General features: G+C 35.1%; 6 protein-coding genes across 10 annotated transcripts; all 6 read left to right on the top strand.

The window, feature by feature from the left end:
• LOC101215573 (endochitinase) lies at positions 1 to 1,436 on the top strand. The gene is made up of 3 exons (XM_004134785.3): positions 1 to 475; positions 591 to 741; positions 882 to 1,436. Exons 1-3 carry the CDS (start codon positions 31 to 33, stop codon positions 1,246 to 1,248), a joined length of 963 nt encoding a protein of 320 aa, XP_004134833.1. The 5' UTR covers positions 1 to 30; the 3' UTR covers positions 1,249 to 1,436.
• An 866-nt stretch (positions 1,437 to 2,302) lies between these two features.
• LOC101217328 (pentatricopeptide repeat-containing protein At2g17670) lies at positions 2,303 to 5,377 on the top strand. 4 transcript variants are annotated; one of them, XR_969906.2, is made up of 3 exons: positions 2,303 to 3,746; positions 4,316 to 4,459; positions 5,071 to 5,377. XR_969906.2 is itself a non-coding variant. In XM_004134957.3 (2 exons), the coding sequence occupies exon 1, from the start codon at positions 2,349 to 2,351 to the stop codon at positions 3,741 to 3,743; it is 1,395 nt and encodes a 464-aa protein (XP_004135005.1). In that variant the 5' UTR covers positions 2,303 to 2,348; the 3' UTR covers positions 3,744 to 3,746; positions 4,316 to 4,725. The 4 variants fall into 4 exon arrangements, 1 of the variants encoding a protein (XP_004135005.1); XR_004217501.1 differs by lacking the exon at positions 5,071 to 5,377 and adding an exon at positions 4,875 to 5,041; XR_969905.2 differs by lacking the exon at positions 5,071 to 5,377 and adding an exon at positions 4,867 to 5,041.
• Positions 5,378 to 8,133: 2,756 nt separating this feature from the next.
• Positions 8,134 to 9,063, top strand: LOC101217557 (hypothetical protein). Its single transcript, XM_011659767.2, has one exon. The coding sequence runs from the start codon at positions 8,134 to 8,136 to the stop codon at positions 9,061 to 9,063; it is 930 nt and encodes a 309-aa protein (XP_011658069.1).
• Positions 9,064 to 12,676: 3,613 nt separating this feature from the next.
• LOC101217795 (hypothetical protein) lies at positions 12,677 to 14,186 on the top strand. Its single transcript, XM_011659766.2, has one exon. It carries the CDS (start codon positions 13,124 to 13,126, stop codon positions 13,988 to 13,990), a length of 867 nt encoding a protein of 288 aa, XP_011658068.1. The 5' UTR covers positions 12,677 to 13,123; the 3' UTR covers positions 13,991 to 14,186.
• A 1,868-nt stretch (positions 14,187 to 16,054) lies between these two features.
• LOC101218033 lies at positions 16,055 to 17,668 on the top strand. The gene has a single exon (XM_004134960.3). The coding sequence runs from the start codon at positions 16,558 to 16,560 to the stop codon at positions 17,479 to 17,481; it is 924 nt and encodes a 307-aa protein (XP_004135008.1). The 5' UTR covers positions 16,055 to 16,557; the 3' UTR covers positions 17,482 to 17,668.
• A 2,582-nt stretch (positions 17,669 to 20,250) lies between these two features.
• On the top strand, positions 20,251 to 22,435 carry LOC101215810 (IST1-like protein). 2 transcript variants are annotated; one of them, XM_031887665.1, is made up of 7 exons: positions 20,251 to 20,499; positions 20,644 to 20,776; positions 20,853 to 20,956; positions 21,043 to 21,214; positions 21,293 to 21,433; positions 21,518 to 21,600; positions 21,689 to 22,435. In XM_031887665.1, exons 1-7 carry the CDS (start codon positions 20,408 to 20,410, stop codon positions 22,236 to 22,238), a joined length of 1,275 nt encoding a protein of 424 aa, XP_031743525.1. In that variant the 5' UTR covers positions 20,251 to 20,407; the 3' UTR covers positions 22,239 to 22,435. The 2 variants fall into 2 exon arrangements, with proteins under 2 accessions (XP_031743525.1, XP_004134834.1); XM_004134786.3 differs by having other exon boundaries at positions 20,253 to 20,499; positions 21,692 to 22,435.
• The last annotated feature ends 57 nt before the right edge of the window (positions 22,436 to 22,492 follow it).

Raw genomic sequence — 22,492 nt, 5'->3', positions numbered from 1 at the left:
CATTTCCCTTCTCATCTTTCCCCATCTTCGATGTTAATCACATCAAGGAAAAATATGAAGACATATTCACTTGTAATCTTATGCTTTGCCTTTCTTTTGGTAGTTGTCGCTGCCGAGCAATGTGGGCGGCAGGCCAATGGGGCTCTTTGCCCCAATAACCTCTGCTGCAGCCAGTTCGGGTTCTGCGGTGATACCGACGACTATTGTAAAAATGGTTGTCAAAGCCAGTGTCGTGGCTCTAGTACTCCTACGCCATCTGGCGGTAGCGGCGTTGGAAGTATCATAAGCGAAAGTCTTTACAATCAAATGCTCAAATATAGTAGGGATTCTCGATGTCCTAGTAATGGATTCTATACCTATAATGCTTTCATTACTGCTGCTCGATTCTTCCCGGCCTTCGGTAACACGGGAAGTGTAGAGACTCGTAAGAGGGAGGTTGCAGCTTTTTTCGGTCAAACTTCTCACGAGACTACAGGTTTGTTTCAAAAACTATCGACCTCTTTTATTTATTATTGTTTTGTAAAACTATCTTTAATTTTTTTTTAGTACTTATCTCTAGACTTAAAATTAACTCGCATGTGATGATGTAGGAGGATGGCCCACTGCACCAGATGGCCCATACGCATGGGGATACTGTTTCATTCGAGAGAGAAATCAACAAGCATATTGCACACCTAGTCAGCAATGGCCGTGTGCTTCTGGTCAACAATATTACGGTCGTGGACCAATCCAACTAACCCAGTGAGTCTTTTTTTTTTTTTTAACATCATTTTCATTTTTTTTTTCAATTTTAGAGTTCGTTCAATATTAGTTTTTGTACTTAGAATTAGTTCTCAATGATGTTAACTAGCATCGTATTAAAATGATTGGACTTTTTTTAGCAACTACAACTACGGACCAGCAGGGAATGCAATAGGAGCGCCGTTGCTAGCCAGCCCTGATTTGGTAGCCACAGATGCAGTTGTATCCTTCAAGACAGCCCTATGGTTTTGGATGACAGCACAAGGAAATAAACCATCTTGTCATAATGTTATTACCGGCAATTGGCAACCTTCGAGTGCTGACAATGCTGCAGGAAGATCCCCTGGCTATGGTGTCATCACCAACATCATTAATGGTGGACTCGAGTGTGGACATGGTCCTGATGATAGAGTTAAAGACAGAATTGGATTTTACAAACGCTACTGTGACATGCTGGGTATTGGTTATGGCAACAACTTAGATTGCTACAATCAAAGGTCTTTCTAGATATTTATTGATCTTACAACATATATGGAATAAAATTAAAAGTGTCTTCTCCTTGTAAGATGCAGTAAGACTATGACTTGGTGGTATGTGTAATGTCAAAACTTATGTAATAATAAAGGTTAGAGAGAGGGAAATTCACTTTCCCCATAAATTATAATAATCAATGCAAAATGATTTTGTGCCTCTTCTTTCATTTCCTCACAATTAAACTTTATGTTAAAATTATGTATACTCACATATCAACTACATCAAATAAAAATCCACTAAACACCATCACCCTATACACAAAATCATGATTTTGTTGATTTTTTTAATAGAAACCCACCATTAATAATAATTAATTAACAAGACTAAGAGTTAACAAATAGCTCTTTAAATGAATAAATGAATAAATGAATAAATGACTAAAGATTATTTATTTATTTATTGTAACTTAATTTCATCACATATGGGGAAAGGACTCTGTTTTTAATATTTTTGTTTGAAAATTCTAACTAGGTTTCTACCACTAATTATGTAAGATTAAATGAAAATGTTTAATTCTGTGAAAATAGAGAATTAAATGTTAAATAGGAATGAGATAACTGAAGAATAGGAATAGAGAGATGTTTATTTTTGTTGTCACTTTTGGAGTTGTTTCAATCTAAATTATGAAATAAAAGATATATCAATTTACATCTTCCAATAGGTTTTGTTTGGAAAAAAACTTCGTGCGAAACTTAGACGGTAAGCTTGTATGAATTAAATGTCTAATTTGTAAAACTAACATTTGAGATAGTCTTATACATGTTTAAGAATCAATGTATAAATGACTTTTTTTAAAAGATTAGTATTTAGGATCATTTAGAAAAAAATTACAAATATAGTAAAATTGTTGGATGAAATTATTGGTGTAGCACCCTGATATATTTGTAATTTCATAAAATTGTTATGGAATTGATCGATTCATTCAGCCATTATCCGTATCCGTCAACAGTGGGGCTTCATCTTGTTGGGTCGAAGCCCGGCCCATTTAATTTCCCACGCAAATCCCAAATTCTGCAAAAACCCTAACCGATAAACCCTTCCAATCGATTTCACCATCACATAGAATTTGGAAGATGGGAAAATTATCGCCATCATTTCGTTCAATTCTCTCCTCCAACACTGTCATTAACAAACCGCCCCATTCTCCGGCGGCGCCTCCGCTCTCATCCAAGAAAGCAACACCAAAACCTTCCCGGAAAACTCCATCGGGTCAGAGCTCCGGCCACCCCGAAAAGCCTAAACTCCCAACGGTGTTCAAATCGGCTAGTCTCGCCGACGCCAAGAAGCTCTACTCCTCCTTCGTCTCCGCTACAAAAGCCCCTTTCAATCTTCGAGTTCATAATTCCCTCCTTCAGTCTTACGCTTCAATTGCTACACTCAATGATTCCATCTCTTTCCTCCGCCATATGTCCAAAGTTCAACCTTCCTTCTCGCCCGATCAATCGACTTTTCATATCTTACTCTCTACCTCCGGGAATCGTCCCGATTCCACTCTCGCCTCGGTTCAGCAAATTCTCAATTTCATGGTTACCAATGGCTTCAATCCTGACAAGGTAACTGCTGATCTTGCTGTGCGTTCGCTTTGTTCGGTAGGTCTCGTTGATGAAGCTGTAGAGTTAGTTAAGGAATTATCGCAAAAACACACGCCTCCTGATATTTATACATATAATCATCTCGTTAAGCAACTTTGCAAGTCCAGAGCTCTGTCCACGGTTTATAATTTTATAGTTGAAATGCGTAGTAGCTGTGGTGCGAAGCCCGATCTTGTTACTTATACAATCTTGATAGATAATGTGTGTAATAGCAATAATCTACGTGAGGCTATGCGGTTGGTAAGTTTGTTGTATAAGGAGGGTTTTAAGCCGGATTGCTTTGTTTATAACACAATTATGAAAGGTTATTGTATGGTTGGCAGGGGCGCCGAGGCAATTGGAGTCTATAAGAAAATGAAGGAGGTGGGATTGGAGCCCGATGTTGTAACTTTTAATACATTGATTTTTGGCTTGTCGAAGTCGGGGCGAGTTAAGGAAGCCAGAAACTTTTTGGACATTATGGCAGAGATGGGTCATTTCCCTGACGCAGTTACTTACACTTCATTGATGAATGGAATGTGTCGTGAGGGTAATGCATTGGGAGCATTGTCATTGCTTAAGGAGATGGAGGCAAAGGGGTGTAACCCCAATTCTTGCACGTATAATACGTTACTCCATGGGTTGTCAAAGTCTAGGCTTTTGGACAGAGGGATTGAATTGTATGGTTTGATGAAGTCTTGTGATATGAAGCTTGAAACAGCTTCCTATTCTACTTTTGTGAGGGCGCTATGCAGGAGTGGTAGAATTGCTGAAGCATATGAAGTGTTTGATTATGCAGTTGAGAGTAAAAGTCTGACTGATGTTTCTGCATATTTGTCGTTAGAGAGTACATTGAAGTCTCTGAAGAATGCGAGGGAGCAAGCCCATGCTATATAACTGGTAAAAGTTTGGTCATTTTGTAATTCTTTGTATGTTTTAAAAATTTCTGGACTATTTGCTTTCCATTGTCTTTTACTTTTCCCCCATATAAAAAAATTCTGCTCATTGATGGGATATTTATATACTTTTCCTGAACATTCTTTTGAGGAATGGGCCAAATGTGGCAATTTCTGGTTAACAATTGTCAATAGCTAAGTTCCCTCTACTACTGCTTGGATTTGGATCTGAAATTTTGATGCTGACTTGTTTTCTCTAGCGTGGGACAATGGTGAAGAGAAATATTCTTTGATTGGATATTATACACTGTACTTTTACTGCATAGTCTAGCTTATTGCATCTTTAGCAATGCAGTCACATTTTAAGTCATCTCAAATGTTATAAGATGGTGGTTATAGACGAGGGTTGGATTAGAATCAACTATACGATGATTTTGGAGTGATCCATTCTTGGCTTAAGCTTCCCTTCCACTTTTTAGTCTAAGATGACATTTTTTTTTTCACCAAAATTTTTTTCTTGACTTGTGGTGATGATTGCCACCAAATCTCACGTTTTTAGTTTCTGTGGTTCAGGCCCTGAGCATTTGGCTGGCTAATGGAAAAAATTGGTTTAGCGGAAACTTGGTGAAGCGTTAATGACAGGTGAAAGCCTGTTAATAGAGGTTTCTGGCTAAACATTTGTAGAAGAATATGGATCCAACCTACAATTTGTAAAAGGTTCGTACTCACTTTGTAAAAGCGTTGTCCTACAACCTACAATTTTTTATGTTCACCAGAGCTTGCTTGATGAGTTTTTTCGAATTGGAATCATTCAACATTATTTTATCCTCACTTTGCTATGCCATTGATCTATTATACTAAGTTTTCCTGATTGTATATAATCTTTTTTGGCGTTTGAACTGTATTTCAGAAACATTTGGGCTGAGAAGCTATACAATAAATAAGTGTTTATTATGTATTCAATCCGATGTAGTTCATTGTTATTTAGTACACACCACTTATTTCACTATGTCCTCACTAACTATACTTACAATTATGTCAATTTTATATGGAAATATCTTGATGGGTCCTTTTATTTCTAATACTATGGTCATTTTATTGCATCATTTATTTGTTTTTTTTAGATGAACAGGTAAAACATGCTATTCAAGGAGAAAATGAGAAACTACTTGAGCTCACTCCTTGATGAGGAAGGACTTGAATAGTTAAATTCATTGGACTAAGAAAGTTATTGATGAATTGCAAGTTTTGATTAAGAGAGGTTTATCATAATATAATATTTGATACTGAAACATACTATTTTAATGTGTAATACCTTTTCTCTACAGATAGTCTTTTTTAGTACACATTCGCGATCTGCGATCGATGCGTGTATGAAATCAGCAGTGGATATGTCTTATCATAATATAAAGACCAAGTTGGTAAGTAATGCATATGGGTATGTGATTATATTTTGGTTGGTAAGGTAACAATATCTTTAAAAATAACTGGCAAAAATTAAAAGTTTTGCCAAAATATCTTCAGCAGATCACAAAGCCTGACAATACTACCCTATTATTTGGTTTGGTTCATTGCTTTGTAAAACCAAAAATTTAAAAAGGACATTTGTAAGAATTATGGTGGAATTAAGGTTCATTTTGTGTACCTATTAATACCAAAAACCATTCAATTATTTTATCATTTAAAGACAGATCACTTTGTAGAAACAAACAAAGCTATAGATTCTTGGTGATTTTTAGGCCAATTAACATATGATTTCTATAATCAGTGAAGGTCAAATGGAATTGATTCATGTGGATCTTCTTTTTTCTTTCATTCACAAATAGGGAGACAGTCATTCATTGCCAGGCTTTAATGTTGAGAAACCACATTGCAAAACCAAGCCATATGGTTTGATAAATAGATTAATAATTGTTGTTATTATGATTATTAATATTATTATGGAGTACTATTTGTTTGAATATTTATAAGGAGACAAAGAGGCAATGGAAGGTGTTTTATTAAATCTTAGGTTATAATGTGAATGAATCATTATTTTTGGTACATTTGTACGTTTGTCACTCTCTCCTATATGGATCCGTACGTTTAAATGAAATCTTTTGGATGGTTGACCTAATCTTGAGGCCACAAGATTACATTAAGAATTTGCTCACATGCATATACCCCACTTCCATTTATTCATGCTCCCAATATTTGGTGACTCGAGCCCGACCTCAATGTTCAAACGTTTTCTTCTTTTCATCCAAATGTTATGTTACTAGTTGTATGCGGGAGTTTTGTTGATCTAAAAGTAACATGTTTTAAATCCTACATGTGCAAACTCTCTTATATAGATTTCTTTTTAAAATATCCATCATATCATTACAACGTTCAAATCTATGATATATACGATTAACCGATAAGTTGAAATCAAACATTTGTTTATAATAGTTGTTTCTTACTTGTACTTTTTCATTTTACAAAATTGAGTTACCTTAAGAAATGTTAAGATTTTTAACTTGATACGTTTCTTTTTGTTAATTATACACGTGGATGAGAAAAGATTCTACGATGTAAAATTCTAATAGAGAAAATTTATTCGTTAAAAGTCACCACAATGTAGATGCTTTAAAACTATCGTGAGTTGTAAAATCAAAAATCTTCGTTTGAATATAAATTTAATCGAATTGAATCTTTTCAATCATTTCACATGATGGAGTAGAGAGTCCTCATTCGAGTAGTAGAGACAAAATGGAGAAAAGATTCATCCCCTCTTTCCATATTTGAAATAATTAACACATACATACACATTTATATGATTATTATTATCCTTATAGTAATTAATGCATAATGTGGAAATCTTAATTCTATCTTTAAATACTACAAAGTTTTTTAGAAACTTATTCTGTTTTTAAGATTTATACAAAAATTCAACCATTTCCTGTGAAAACTAATAATGAAACGTTCATCAAATAAGATCTAAAGTAAAATTCGTGAAATGGATGAACAATGGATATAATGAAACAATTAATATTTGTATAGAAACAGAATGAATCAAATGAATGTTAATACGTACCGACTTTACGCCAAAAGTTGTTTTGATTCATGAATGGCACTCTAAGTTCAAGTGGAATTCTGACAAAGAACTTTTTTGTATTCTCGTTCGTTTTTTGGGTGAACTGATAATAGAATCATAGATTTGTGATGATGCTTATGCCATTCTTATCCTTGCAGGCAATGGATTTTCATTTCATTCAAATTCATGCACCTTTCGGTGAAGATGTTTGCTCTGTTTTTTTGCTCTGTGCCCTTCACATGTTCGACAAAACGCCTGACTCAACCTCTTCTCATGTCTCCCTCATGGCGTCTCTTAAGGACTAGGGCCTCATTGTCTTCTCTTAACTTGTGATCATGTGGTTTGTTTTTTCTCTTCCTTGGTCCATCCCATGAACTTCAAATCTCAAACCCAGTTTCTCTTTTTAGCTATTTCACTTTGTGATAATGGGAAATTTTAGTTTGTTATTCCTCTTAAACTGAAAATGATGGTATTAGTCTGTTAGATAGAGCAGTATGATGCAGCAGTCTACTTGATTCTAGTGTAGAATTAAACAACAGGACAAACAAAGAATGGCATTTGAAAGTTCTGACAGAATGATTAATGCACAGTGGTGGATTTTTCATTCAACTTTTTGCCTTGTTGTTTTCATCTAATTAGGGTACGATCGCCTTTTTACTCAACTTTCTCTTCCCCCCATTATGTTAGCCGCCTGCCCCGCCCTTTGTCTGTTGCTGCTGCATTAGAGAGATTACTATAATCTTGGCTACGGGAGTAACAATGTTTGCTCATTGTAAGCCTAGATTCATGGCTACAATCATTAACAAAGCTATCTTTTAAGAGGGGTTAGCCACTTTTTATCTCTATATATATTCACATTCCTCTTGATGGGTGGAGACAAAACATGGGTCGGGAATATTTTGGGTTGAAATTAGCTGATTCTCTTTTTGCCCACATGATTAGTCATTTGATTAAACCTTAAATTATGTTGGGTTTAGGCCCAGATGGTGAAACCCCAATTATTGAGGAGGCAAGGTGGCATTGCTATCATTATGGCCTGCAACTATGCCAACATGTTCAATACTTTATTACTCTATTTTGTTGTCAGAGCTTGATGTTGGCCAATCGGTGGAACATATGATTAAAAAATTTGACTTAGATGCTCAGATTGTAGGGTGAAACTGTTACAAGAGAATCAGAGAGAGCTGAAGCTATGGTCCATAACGTTGTGACTTTGACATGCATGCACAGGGACTTTGTAAAGCTTCTCTTTTCCATATAAATTAGCTGAAAAGTTGGTTGGTTTTGCTCAAACCATTCATTGCTGTTGTGAATTCCAGCAATTTACAAATCAAAGATGGTGATCAAATCAATATTCACCGGTGCCCACCAACCAGTTAGGTCGGTTAGTTTGCCTACGAGGGTGGAGCTCAAGCCAGAACCGTTGTTACAAAGCCTAAAATCCTTTCAAGTTTCGTCTTGCAATGCAAAAACAACACCGTTCGGGCTCGAGGAGATCCAAGCTGCATTGGTTGGACTAGCCGAGTTGTATAACTCTGTCGGGGAGCTTGTTCAATCTTCTTCCACCCAGCAGGCTCTTGTTCACTATAAGGAAGGGAAGCTTGTGGAAGAGGCTTTAAATGAATCTGTTGTATTGATAGACTCTTGCAGCTCAGCAAGAGACATAATCCTTACAATGAAACAAAATATACAAACCCTTCAATCAGCTTTACGTCGAAAGTGTGCAAATTCAATCGTCGAAAACCATGTCCGTGCCTACTTCAGCTTTCGAAGGAAGGCGAAGAAAGATATCGGAAACTACATCAGCGTGCTGAAGCGAATGGAGAATGATAGAACAACAAACTTCTTTTTATTATGGGATATACAAAATCATGATTTGTTGCCTCTAATCAAACTGCTGAGAGAAGCAAGAAGCGTCAGCATCTCTATATTTGGAGAGCTTCTAGCATTCCTATCGGCACCGGTAGTGAAGGGTAACGCTAGAGGGTGGTCATTGGTGTCGCAATTGATGCCAGTGATCAAATCTGGATCAGGGAAGGGACAGAAGACAGTAAATGAGTTGGAGAATGTGGATATTGCTCTCAATTCTCTCCTTGGCCAAGGGAGAGGGACTTGTGGGAATGATAACAAAGCTGAAGTTCAAATTGCACAAAGAAGGATTGGAACATTGGCATCAAGTTTTGAAGGAATAGAGAGTGGATTAGATTGCATGTTCAGATGTTTAGTTAAACATAGAGTGTGTTTTCTGAACATGTTGGTTCATTGAAAATATTCTTGTACATTTTTGGTCACTTTGTAATGACAATCTCATCTAAGATGAATATAACTACCCATTCTTTCATACCATGAAACTCCTTCTAATATTATAGTTTTTGCTACCTAAATTCCAAATTCTATAACTATACTATGCTTTTCATAATTCCTAACTAAACAATTTGAACTCTTACTAAAATGTAAATTTACAAAACAAAGGAATCAATAAATCAATAAATTAGTGTTTTTATCTAAATAGTTACCAAATGAACAGCTTGAATTTTAAATACTTTTTTAGATAAGTGTTTGTTTTTCTATAACTGTAAATTTAAGATAATTACGTGGTTGGCAATTTATATTTTGAAATTTGGATGAAACTTTACTTTCTTTTTCTTTCTTTTTTTTGATAATTAAGTAAAATTTGCGATTTTAGAATTGATAATATCATCAAAATACACCTTTCCCAATGATTCAGAGAAACCAAGAAAATTAGATTTTTATGAAATTTATGTCATTGGTAAAGTTAATTATTTAATCACTATATTAATCAATTGTTTTAATTAAAGCCTTGGTTCTCCCTGGTTAGGTTCCATCTTCATCCTGGCGCTCGCTCTTTGTGAATAGGTTGGTGCATCGTTTAGCTCTAGTAGTCGTAAGGCATAGTAATTGGGAGTTGTTTTGTGTCTATTTCTTTTCTCTTTTTCTCTCAAGAGGGGAGTAGAATTTCTATTGTTATTTCAATTTGGTTCTCCTCTACCTTTGTTGGTACAGTTTGCTCTTTTAAAATACACAGATACATACGTGTGTATTTGTGAGTTTTTTTTTTATCACTCACCTTGATTTCTTACAAAATAACAACTTGAGAGAAGGAAAACAGACCATTAGCATGAATGATCTCGCAATCGTTTAACTGATCAAAATTTTAAAAAACTCGTAACATGCTAGCCATGAAGAAGTGACGTAATATCACCTACCAATAGATAGACACTACTATTCATAAACATCAATAAAGTCATTGTCATACAATCTTCAAAATCAGGAATAATCATATAAAACATCCTAATATATTTATTCAACACAACTTGATGCAAACTTAATTTTATTAAAACCAATTAATTTATATATATATATATATAAAATATTAGAATTAGTAAAGAGAGAAAATTTTAAAACATTAGTATAAGTTAATGGATCTAATTTTATGAAATTAAAATAATTAATACAATTTGAAAGCAATTGTGTGTGTGTGTGTGTTTTACATAAAATAGATCAATCATGAAGTACTTAATTTGATTACTTAGTTACGTTATCTTCAATTTATAATTCAAATACTCTTTTTTTCTTTCTGAAATGAATTTAAGTCTCCTTTTTCTTTTTCTTTATTTTTATAATTCTTTTTGTAGCTTTTTCCAATATAATTATTATGAGTATTAATGCCATATTTAATAGGAAAGAAACACTTGTCATGAACAAGATTAAAAAGTTGGGATAAGATAATAATATTGGATCTAAGAAATCAAATGCTTTGTGATGAATGGCTCTTGGAACTATCACAACCTACATCTGCCACTCTGGCACGCTAAGATTTTACACGTGTCCTTATCTTATGGGACTCTTATTTATTTATAGTGCACAAGTTTCTCGTAATTGCTACTTTGTACCACGTGTCCTCTTATTGTTGGACACGTGTCTCCTCTTTCCCATTTGCAATCCCAAAATTAACACACCAAACTCATTTTTACGTAATTTGATTCCAACTTTATTAATGGATTTAAAGAAAAAAAACTATATAAGAAACAATTGCTTTTGGGATTTGAAATTGGATAATTCCTTGGACAAACTCCTACACATCTTTAATGAAATCTTTTGTAACGATTTTTTTTCATTCATTGAATGTGACACATTGTAAAAAAAGAATGTGACACATTGTAACAAAAGGAGATACCGGGAATTACACAACAAAATATCAAATATTTAAAAAAATCAAATGAACGTTGGAAATAAGATGGTAACAAAGTGAGAAGTTCACAATTTATGTCGATTATTTTAGCACTCATTCCTACTATTTTTTTTATTGATTCAAATTGTTTTTCTTTTTATCAAATTTAATTTATCCACAATCAATTTTTTTAAAAAAATAAACAATTTACTCAACCAAACTTGGGTGAAAAACTCAAATGATAATAGTAAATAAAGTTGAACTTGAATTGTGAGATAAAACACAAACTGTGCACAAACAAAATATGAGTTTAAGTATGTTGGTTCGTAGTTTCATATAAGAAAAACAAATTAAATTCAAAACAGTGTTTTACTTTGACAGAGACCAAACCAAATACATCAAGGTGACTAAATCAAAGATTTAATCATATAACATAATTAAATTGGAATCTTTGTTACTTGAAGCTATTCTAAATTCATAACATCAAAAAAAATTTAAAAAAAACTATTTTAGAGTAAACTATAGCCACTTGTCATACCATTTATAATTGGGTCGTTCAAAAAAAATTTCTTCATACAATTGGACCAAAATACTTATAAAAAAAAGCCAAACCAAAGCAATTTCTCTTCAACCCATATCTTTAAAATAAAGATATGTTGTAATTGAAAAATAGATTAGAAATGAAAAGTAAGATTTAGAAGAGATTATGTAGCAGCCTTTTTTACTTGATGCATGTTGTTGGGTACACTAACCTTTTTTATCTTTAACCAAAAGAGAAAAAAAAAAGGAAAAAGGAAAAATAAAATAAAAAGAGGAACGTTGATAGTTTCAAATGGTGACGCGTGGCTGGAGTTGATTGAGGTCATTAAGAATGCTACCATTCTACCACCACACACACACTCTCACCCTCTACCATTTTCTATTTTTTAAATCTCACTTTGTCCTTATCCTAAGATTCCCATTACCTCATTCTCACTAATTTAATAAACGAAATCACTCATTATTGACACAAATAATAAACCTATATATCATTCATTCCTATTTTTAGTTTTTATATTTATTTTTATTTTTGGTGTTTTGAACCATATATAAAATTGTACGTTGAGATTATTTTAAGTTAATTGAGTTAACCAATGGATAAAAGAAATTGTTTATAAAATGAATTGGATTCACCTGCTTACTTTTTATCGAATTCCACAGCCACCCAATGAACCAATCGATTTCTTTCTTTTCTTATTTTTGGGGAGAGGGGATTTTTACCAATACCAATGAATTAATAATACCTTTGAAGTGAGAGATTCAAGGTTACAAAATAAATAATAATAATAACAACAACAATAATGATAATAATTGATGCAAAAGGGAGAATAATTATATTTTACTAAAAATTTTACAAATATAACCATAAATTTTTTGTTTGGTATAAAACACTAAATTAAATTTTCAGAAATAAAAGGATGATTTTCCACTACCAAAATTATTTTTTAAGAAAGTACAAAAACATAAATAAATATTTTTTTATGAAAAAATACAAAAATTAGAAGCAACTAAAATCGAAATATAAAAATGAATGAAGAAAAACGAGAGAATCAAGATTGCAAGTAATAAGAATAAGAAAGAAATATGATGAAAAAAAAAAGAATTTTTTAATTTGGAAAAAGAAAAGAAGAGGCTAAGTTTGCTCCCAATTATGTGCGCATAGAGACAGCACAGCTAGGCGTTGGTCTTGGTAGGTGTGCAAACTCAGCCTTTTTTGTATTAATAAAAAAGGAAGTTTTTGTTTAAAAAGTTGGTAATGTGGGTTATGTGGCGGCACCAAAATATCCTTTCCCTATGACTCTTCTCTTCCTCATTTTAACAAACACCTTCTCTTCACAAAATCACACGACACCTCACTCTCTTTTCACATTAAACTAATCTTCCATCTCCAAATCATTTGGTCCATATTCGATGCTGCACAATCATGTGACACCCCTAAATCATCAATGCCCCCACCATTTAATGCCTCTATAATGTGTGTATGTGTATGTGTATGTGTTCCTATATATATGCATTTGTAAAACCTATCCAGAAGCAGCAAAGAGAGTTTCTACTTTAGCTTTTGTTGAGAGAAAGAAGATAAGGGTTGTCAATAATGGCTACCAAGTACCATGCGAGATCAATAAGCTTACCTTCTAGATCACATCCTAGTACTTTGAAGGTTGAGGAGGAGTTGGCGAAGGTGAAGACATGGGTGTCTTCTACTACTTCTTCTTCTTCTTCTTCTGTTTGTGGTGGGCTTTTGGGATTACAGGATTTGTATGACTCCATTGATGAGCTTCTCAAAATGGGGTCTACCCAGAAGGTTTTGTCTTGTCCCCAACATAAACAGTTTGTGGAGGAGTTGTTGGATGGTTCTATGAAGCTTTTGGATGTTTGCAGCTTAGCAAAGGAGGTGACATTAGAAACCCAACAACATGTTGGGGCTCTTCATTCTGCTGTTCGCAGGAGGAAAGGCGACTCCGCCGTTAAAACTGCCACCGTTGCTTATAATTGTTACAGAAAAAGGATGAAAAAAGAAGCTAAAAAGTTAATAACATCAATGAAGAAGATGAATGAGAAATTCAACACAACCCCAATGGAAAATCCGGATCATCACCTGAGCTCTGTGATTGGTGCGTTAAGACAAGCTTGTTCGACCAACAACTTAATCTTCGAATCCGTGTTGGTGTACTTGACGCCATTGACGAAGTCAAAAGCTCGAGGGTGGTCTCTGGTTTCTAAGTGGGTGCACAAGGGGGCGATTGCCTGCGAATCAAACAGTGGATTGAACGAATTTGAGAATGTGGATGTGGCTTTGAGCTCCGTTGTTCAAGAAATGGAGGTTGAGAAGTCGCAGATTGCTCAAAAAAGATTGGAGAGCTTGGAAATGGCAGCACAAGAAATTGAGAGTGGCTTGGATGGTGTGTTCAGGAGATTGATCAAAACAAGAGCATCTATGTTGAACATAATCTCTCAATAGGCTTGTATTCTATTTCCATAGCCAATTTTGACGCCCTGAATCCTGTAAAGGCATCCAACTTTTAGGGATCCGCCATTGGGATATTTAGCTCGAGTTTCATGTACATAATACGATTTGTATTCTATTTGTTCTTGATCTAAACAAGAATAATAGTTAAGTCTTTGAAAATGATGAAATTACTTGCTTGTTCGATCCATTATTCCCTTTGTGTCTTTATATGAAATCGCCATCCACGTAAAGGTTCGACGAATAAAGTTGAACTCATTACATTATACATCATATCGTATGAAATCACATCTAAATCTAAATGTTGAAACTTCATTTCATCTAAGATTTACCCAAAGTAGGAACCCCGAAGGTCGAAAGATGTGGTTGCTGCAAGGATACTAGTAGATGATTCTTGAACATAGCAATAAGATCAGTAAATGTATAGTGGTAAACTAGAGATGGTTGGATTACAAATGGGAGGAGGTCCGTAGTGGGTTGGATTATACGAAAGACATAGTAAAAGGTTATTAATTTTGTGGTTTTTTTTATTATTGCAATATAATCATCTTGGGTGTTTTCTTAAATCTTCTGTGTTCGGATCCATATGAGACTTGAGGTTAACCTTCCATTTCAATGTTCCATCATGCTAAATTGGAACGATGGCTCATGGTTAAGACATATCTACTTCCTGAAGAAAATAGGTGAAGTTTAGGGGAATAGATTTGTATTTTCACCTTCACCTAATTTTCTCTTGCATACAATAGGATTTGACCAAACATTCCAATAATCAAGTGAAGAATGGAGGGTTGGTTGGTGAAATCTAGCCAGCTTTCTAACTCGATCTGCCAATGGGCTTTTGCCGTCCAGATAGCAAACAATTTAAATGGGCCTTGTGCCTCTATCCCAACTCAACCAACCCAACCAGATTCCTCATCTGCCCATTCCAAGTGGCTCTCTTCCATGTAATCTTAATAAGTCAATTTCTTGATACCGGCCAAGAGGAATTCTCTGTTTACGATACTTCTTTCTCCTCCTCTATCATGAACAGTAGTTTCATTAAACCTACAACTGAAATTTAAACCCCCCAAAAAGAAGCTCCATTAAGGCAGCTTCTCACAAGGTTGCATTGGCGTAATAAAATTAAAGTAGAGGGGATGAGTAAGAGTCTTAATGGAAAAAGAGACTAGTAGAGTCATAATGAAGCAGCTTCCCACACGTTTGCACAAAAAAGTTTAACAAGTTCAATGAGTCAGTACATTGGGACTTGGAACATTTCTAATATAAGAATACATTACTAATTATCTAGGGGAGTTTGTTATGAAATCTTATTATAAACAGAAGTTTAAGAAAATAAGGAAAGTAAAGCAATACTTTAGAGAATGAATTGGGATTTGAGAGTAGTCTTTAGACGGAACGTCCAAGTACTTCGAATGCTTTTATTTATCTTGTAATGTAGTTCTATCAATATCACCAAATGGATATTTAGACGAAAATGTAGCCCAACTGTTAAATAGAAAAAATAAATTTTATAATTACTCAAAGTTTCGACAAGACATGTGAATTAGTTTAAAGCAAAATACAAATAAATCATATAATTAAATAACACGAATGGTGTGACTAAGAAAGGACTAAATTTGAGGCCATCCCTAGTTATCTATCTAATCTGATCGGCATTTCCATATTCAACCACTAATTGAAATGGCATAATAGTAGAGCCCTCTAATGACTAGCCACCAAATGCTCTTATCTCCTATCATTTGCATGATAAGTTGTCTTTGATCACCAGCTGCCATTCGAAAGAGGATTTGATTGATAACTCATGCTTCTACTCATTTAAAGCACAGCCAAGCCATCTCATCAGGGCTCCACTCCTAATCCCTCTCAATCCTTGAAAAGATTTAAAACCTTAATCCATTTCACCACCAAAATCTACCCCTAATACAATTTAAAACAAGACCCCGTGAAGACTAGTTACTTTAAAGTTCTAGAAGTTTGAGAGCTTATTCAAGGTCAATTATACATCAACTTTGATGAATCTTTTACTCCATTGAAGCAGCCTAGAAGTTCTTCTATAAAACGTGAATAAAACAATAAAGAAACAGAAGGAGAAAGACGGCTGGTTCTAGACAAAATCAGGTCCATTGTCCATGGGGGATGGTCAGGTTTAGTTTAATGGCTACCTATTTCCAACGCCAATGAACTTAGATTCAACTTTCAACCATGGATAAACGTGAGTAGGCGGTGATGGCGGTGGAGATACGGGGAATGGAAATAAGGGAATGACAAGCCACTTATCCCGCAACCGGATAAAAACAAATTCAGGTTCCATTTAATATGGAGACTGAATGATACCAATTTAATATTACTTTTTAGCCGGCAAAAGATGTGACTTCATAACCCACATCATTGATTAATCTTTGGCTGCCTTCACATGTTCAATTCTGAAAATCCCTAAAAAAGTTCCTTTTTTTTTTTCCATTGACTCTACTACCTATATAAATCTGTGATGGGAATTTAAGGATTTCATCTATAAGTTGCCCCCACTAACACCCATTATCCAGCACAACAACAGAATAGCCATGGTTACATTTTCACAAACACCTTGGAGTCGTTATAGGGCTCGATGTATAAGTTTACCTGCTCGATCGCATCCATCCACGATTCGTGTTGAGGAAGAACTAGCCAAGCTTAGATCCTCGGATCCATCATCTTTCTCAAGCATTGAAGCCATTTGCAGTAGTCTCTCCGGCCTTGTGGAGCTCTACAGATGCATAAACGAGGTTCTTAACCTGCCACTGGCCCAACAAGCCCTAGCTTCACACCGACGTGAAATTTGGGTACAGGAATTGGTGGATGATTCTGTTAGATTCCTGGATATCTGCGACAACACGAGAGACACTGTTTTGCTGATAAAAGAAAGCATTAGAGAACTCCAATCTGCGATCCGACGAAGCAAATACGAAGATTCAGGCATCGAAAACAGTATAGCTGCATATATCTGCTTAAGAAAGAGGATCAAACACGAAAGCTTGAAGAAATCACTCGCATCACTGAGACAAATGGATTGCACCACCGGAGCCTCTCCTCCTCTTCAATTAGAAAACGAAGTAACGGCGGCTGTAATCAGGGTGCTAAGAGAAGCAAGCTCTGTCACCTCCTCGATCTTCAACTCGCTATTGTCGTTCCTCGCCGTGCCGGTGCAGTGGAGGTCGAAACCAAGCCGATGGACGTTGGTGTCGAGGCTTGTCCAAAAGGGAGCGATAAGCCGGAACAATCAGACGGAGAGAATGAACGAGTTGGAGAATCTGGAGATAGCGATGGAGGAATTACGATTTGGATCATCGAGTAGAGATACAGAAGCGAAGGAGAAAATTGAGGGAATTGTTCGAGAGAGATTGATGGGGTTAGATTCAAGCATCGAAAGAATCGAACGAGGAACAGAAGGATTGTTCAGGGAATTGATTCATACCAGAGTATCTCTTCTGAATATCATAACTGAGTGAAATCTGATCGCATTGTGATTTCCTCATCTCATGAATTGAATTCCGGCTATCCATCAAAATCGGTTTATGTACATTCGTGAACTTAACTCCGTTATTGGATTTTACATACTAAATATACTGTATTATTATCAAATTTGGCTGTGAATTTTGATTTTGAATCAAGAAACAACTTATCATTCTGTATAAATTCTTCTTCCAAGTGATGAACATTGGAGCTATGTTCATGTTGCCAATCTAAATTGGCCAACACAAACATAGATGATATCTAATTTGTGGGTTTAAATCTTCTTCTATACTACAATACTCAAACTGCTATCTTGTTAGCTTATCCAAAGATCCAACATACAATCTTCCACTCCAATATTATTCAACGGAATCAAAGTTTCAATATCAAAAACAGTTAGGATTTATTTCACTAATTTCTTTTGTTTTTCATTCTCAAATAATATAACACAATGAACCAAAATAGTAGACTTCTATCAACTTCGATTTTCTATAATTGGTTAATATTTTCACCAATTTTGCAATCTACTCTCATTTTTCTTTTACTTTTGTATTCTTAAATTAATAACTTAACAACCTATCCACTAATCTAAACTCTTCTATCAATGCCTCATATCTATCAATGCCTCATATCTAGCACTAGAGTTAATATAATTAACTTAAACTAACTATGGACGTCTCATATTCATGGTATTAATTTTTTGTCAACATGATATTTTCATCAACATTTTTACGTTTTCACAAATTCTACATCGACACATGAGATGTATATATTTGATATATTTTAAATCTTGGAAGCACTTCATGACAAATATTAGAATTGTATATTTTAATCAAAGTCTATGACTTAGAAACAAATCCTTACAAAGTGGACTAATCTGGAAGGTAAGATTTTAAAGAAAATCCTACACAATAAAAAAAGAAAAAAGAAAAAAAGAGAGATCATCACTCGTGGTGTCTACATTTTCTGGATTTGATATATTCAAAGGAAGAAAACAACTCTAGAATTGGAATCCATGTCTATCTATGCCTACCAATTCCACACCAACTAATTAATATAATAATATATGTCCACAATCTATCTTTTTCGTTTTGTTTCTACTCGTAATTAGAACGTTTACGTTTGAACTTCTAACTTGTTGAAATCTTTCACTCGTGCATTAAAAACATTAAAGAATATCATATGGACATTAAAATGAGTAAGAAATGGAAATAAATGTTGAAACTAATACAACCAAAAAAAAATTATGTCTACTTAGATAAACAAAATTATCAAGTTACAAAAAGTAATGATTTGGTATATCGTGTAGATTTGACTACAATACATTTTAATAAAACTGTCACTACGATGTTTTTATTGACATCAACATTTTGAAACGTATCTACATCAAATATTGATGATTGAGGAAGTAGAATTGCATCCATTAAATGGAAGTGTTGACTTAGAAAAAAATGGTTGTAAAGTGGACTAATGATTGTACAAGAATCAAGTAAAGAAAATCTTAAATATTAAAAGAAAAAAGAAATCATCACTCGTGTGGTCAATATTTTCTACACTTGAAATATTCAAAGAAATAAATAAGAATTCTAGAATTGGACTCCATGTTTATGACCTCTCTTTTCCACCCTAATTAAATATTAGTCTGTTGTAATATTTTATAACTATATGATTGTTTAACAAACAAATTAAAACGTACATCAAGCTCTTTCTGTGATTTGTTTCTTTCTTTTTTAGGTTTGCTGGTGGATGGGATGCATCACTCTTGTGTTAAAGCAATGAAAGATATTGTGCTGCATTAAAATATTCAATAGTAGAATGAGAAATAGAAATTCTAAAAACGAGTCAAAATAGGTATGAATATGAAAATTAGTACACCTCAAGAATTTGTATGGGAAACAAAATTATCGAGAGCAATAGTTTGGTGTAGTGTTACATGTTTTCAAGGCCTATATGAGATATACTATTGAATTTTGCACAAGTAGAAAGGTAATAATAATACAAAGAGTATCACTACCATCGACCATATGCTTACCACTTATAAATGTCATTTGTCCTCCAAACCTTGTTAATACTTTCCTATGATAAAGCTTCCTAAATCAAAGTGGAAATTGAAAATTGGAAAATTGTATGATCAATTGCATCTAGAGGACTTTTTTTTTATTGAAAAAAGTTGTTTGATTTGAAAGAATGAGATAAGGTAAGTGAAAACTCCAATTCCTTGGACTTGTTGAGTAATGGTAAGTTAGATTTGTTTTCGAAATGAATTTTGTTCTTGTCACTTTTTTGTTATTAAAACCTAGGGTAAATTATATGTTTGGTTCTCAAGGTTTATGTTCGATGTCTACTCAATCACTAAGAATTCAAAAGAAACATTTTAGTCCTCGAAGTTTGAAAAGTCGTTCTGAACGATCTCTGAAAATGAATTGAATGTTAGTTAACCAAATAAAATTGTAGATGAATCTTCCCAGCTTGAAATAGCAAGGAGGAGAAGGATTACAACCTTATTTGTTAAGTGTTGGTGTATAATGTAATAGCATTCAAATTGGAAGTGTAAATGTAAATGGATTTCTTTTCTCACAATATTGTAAAGTTTGACTGGGTCAAACATAACGTTTCCGGAATGACATCATGCCAACATGGCAGTTTATATAGCCACGTGTCCCGACTTCACACCCCACTAACGCTGCATCGGATTCTTCCTTCCCACTCCTCTCCCAACGGCTATATGGAGAGAAAAAGATGAGCTTCTAAAATGGTGGGGTTGGCAGTGGGACCCGGACCCCATCTCTGATCCCCGTTTTCTTTTATGCCTCCCACCGTCTCCTTCTCTTCTCTCCTCCAAAGACCGTTTCACTTTTTTCACACTCCCTTTCTGCTGCTCTTCTTCTTCCTTAATCATTACCCCTTCTTTTTCCTTTGGCCATGAGCGCCGCCACTGAAGCTGCCGCTCGTTCCCTCAAGATCGTCAAGCAGTTCATCACCATCCTCCGCTGTGGCTTCAACTCCTCAAAATGGTACTCATTTTGTTTCTTTTAAATGGGTTTCGGGTTTTTTTCAATCTGGGTAAATGGAGCCCATTGATTTTGAAATTTTCTGAGAAATGGGGTTTTGCTTTTTTCATGAAATTTTGTTTTATTTTGGGGTGGTTTTGATGACAGTAAAACGGCGGCGAAAATGGCGGTGGCGAGGATAAAACTACTGAGGAACAAGCGAGAGGCGGTGGTGAAGCAGATGAGACGAGACATTGCTCTGCTTCTTCAGTCCGGTCAAGACGCCACTGCTCGTATTCGGGTAGGTCATTCAGTTGATCCTCTGTTTCTAAAATGATTAAATCAGAGAGATGAAGTTTTGACAATTGTTTTTGTAGGTTGAACATGTGATAAGAGAACAGAATGTTTTGGCTGCTAATGAGATTATCGAGCTCTTCTGTGAGTTAGTTGTAGCTAGATTATCAATAATAGCAAAACAAAGGTACTTTTGAGAAGAATTGCCCTAATAGAAACTTTGCAATGGCTGGATTTGATTGTTGATTGTTGAGTATTGAATTTTTGCTGTAGGCAATGTCCGGCAGATCTAAAAGAAGGGGTTGCTAGTTTGATCTTTGCGGCTCCGAGGTGCTCAGAAATTCCGGAACTTTCTGCACTTAGGAATGTTTTTGAAAAGAAATATGGGAAGGATTTTGTCTCTGCTGCCGTTGATCTGAGGCCAAACTGTGGAGTGAATCGGCTGGTATAACTACATTTATAGTTCTATTTATTACATTTCACATGATTGAGTTTGTGTTGAATTGTTTGTATTTGTTTACAGCTCATTGACAAGCTCTCGGTTCGAACTCCCACGGGTGAAGTGAAGCTTAAAATAATGAAGGAGATTGCTAAGGAGCACAAGATTGAATGGGATACCACAGAATCTGAGAAAGAGCTGCTAAAGCCTTCTGAAGAACTTATTGTCTGTTATATTCTCCATATCTTCCAATCTACTCTGATGGTGAATTCTTTATGTTAATAATATATTCAATTGTGGTTTGAACAGGAAGGGCCTCGGACTTTCGTAAGTGCTGCCAGCTTACCTGTGAAACCTATAGTAAGCCATTCAGATAATGCTCAAATTGAAAGGTAAGGAAGGAATACTAACCATGGGAACCATTTGATAGATTCAATTGGAGCCAGCATTTTTGGTTAACTTCTGCCGTCACTTTTTTAGCAGAACGACAAACAGTAGAGAGAATGAAAGTATGCACTTTCAAGATTCAGCATCAGCTGCAGAAGCTGCTGCAAAAGCAGCAAAGCAAGCAATTGCTGCTGCAGAGGCAGCTGCCTATTTGGCAAACAAAGACTTGAATCGAGATGCTGGAGACTCAGGTTTCAATCTTGGATTTGGAGGAGGCCCTCCTGCCAATTCCACCCCAACCAGGTCTTATAATATGAATCATCAGTTCAAGGCAGGAGAAGATGGGACAGCCCCAACTCAGAGCTTTGGCAGGTGCTCCTCCCTTAAGAATGAGGAGACAAGGAATGTAAATACAGATTACGAGATGGCTTACAGGAGACATAGCTACAATCCTACAGACATAAAGTTTGATGAATCAGATTGTGAAGAAGAAACTGAAATGGAGGACGAAGCTGACAGAGGGGTTAGTCGACCTCCTGATCGGAATCCTCCACCAGCACCTTCATCTCGTGTTCACCCCAAACTGCCTGATTATGACACACTTGCAGCTCGTTTCGAAGCCCTCAAGTACAGGAAAGCCTGAACTTACTTAGAATCTTGCTTTGATTTTGTGGGTTTGGTAGGTGCACATGTTAACTACTCGACCTTTTTGCATTCAAATAAACCTAAAACCAGTAGTTTAAGATTCATTTGTTGTTACACTACCCTATATAATCAAATACTGTAAACAGATAAGAGATGATGTTCAGGAAGCAGCTTTTAAGAATATTTGTTGAAATATATTGATTTAATTTTTTAACCTAATGTTCAGTCAACAACCAGCTTCCGTTAAATTTT

Source organism: Cucumis sativus, chromosome 6, assembly GCF_000004075.3.
Source record: "Cucumis sativus cultivar 9930 chromosome 6, Cucumber_9930_V3, whole genome shotgun sequence".
NCBI lineage: Eukaryota > Viridiplantae > Streptophyta > Magnoliopsida > Cucurbitales > Cucurbitaceae > Cucumis > Cucumis sativus.
This window is presented reverse-complemented; position numbering and strand designations above follow the sequence as displayed.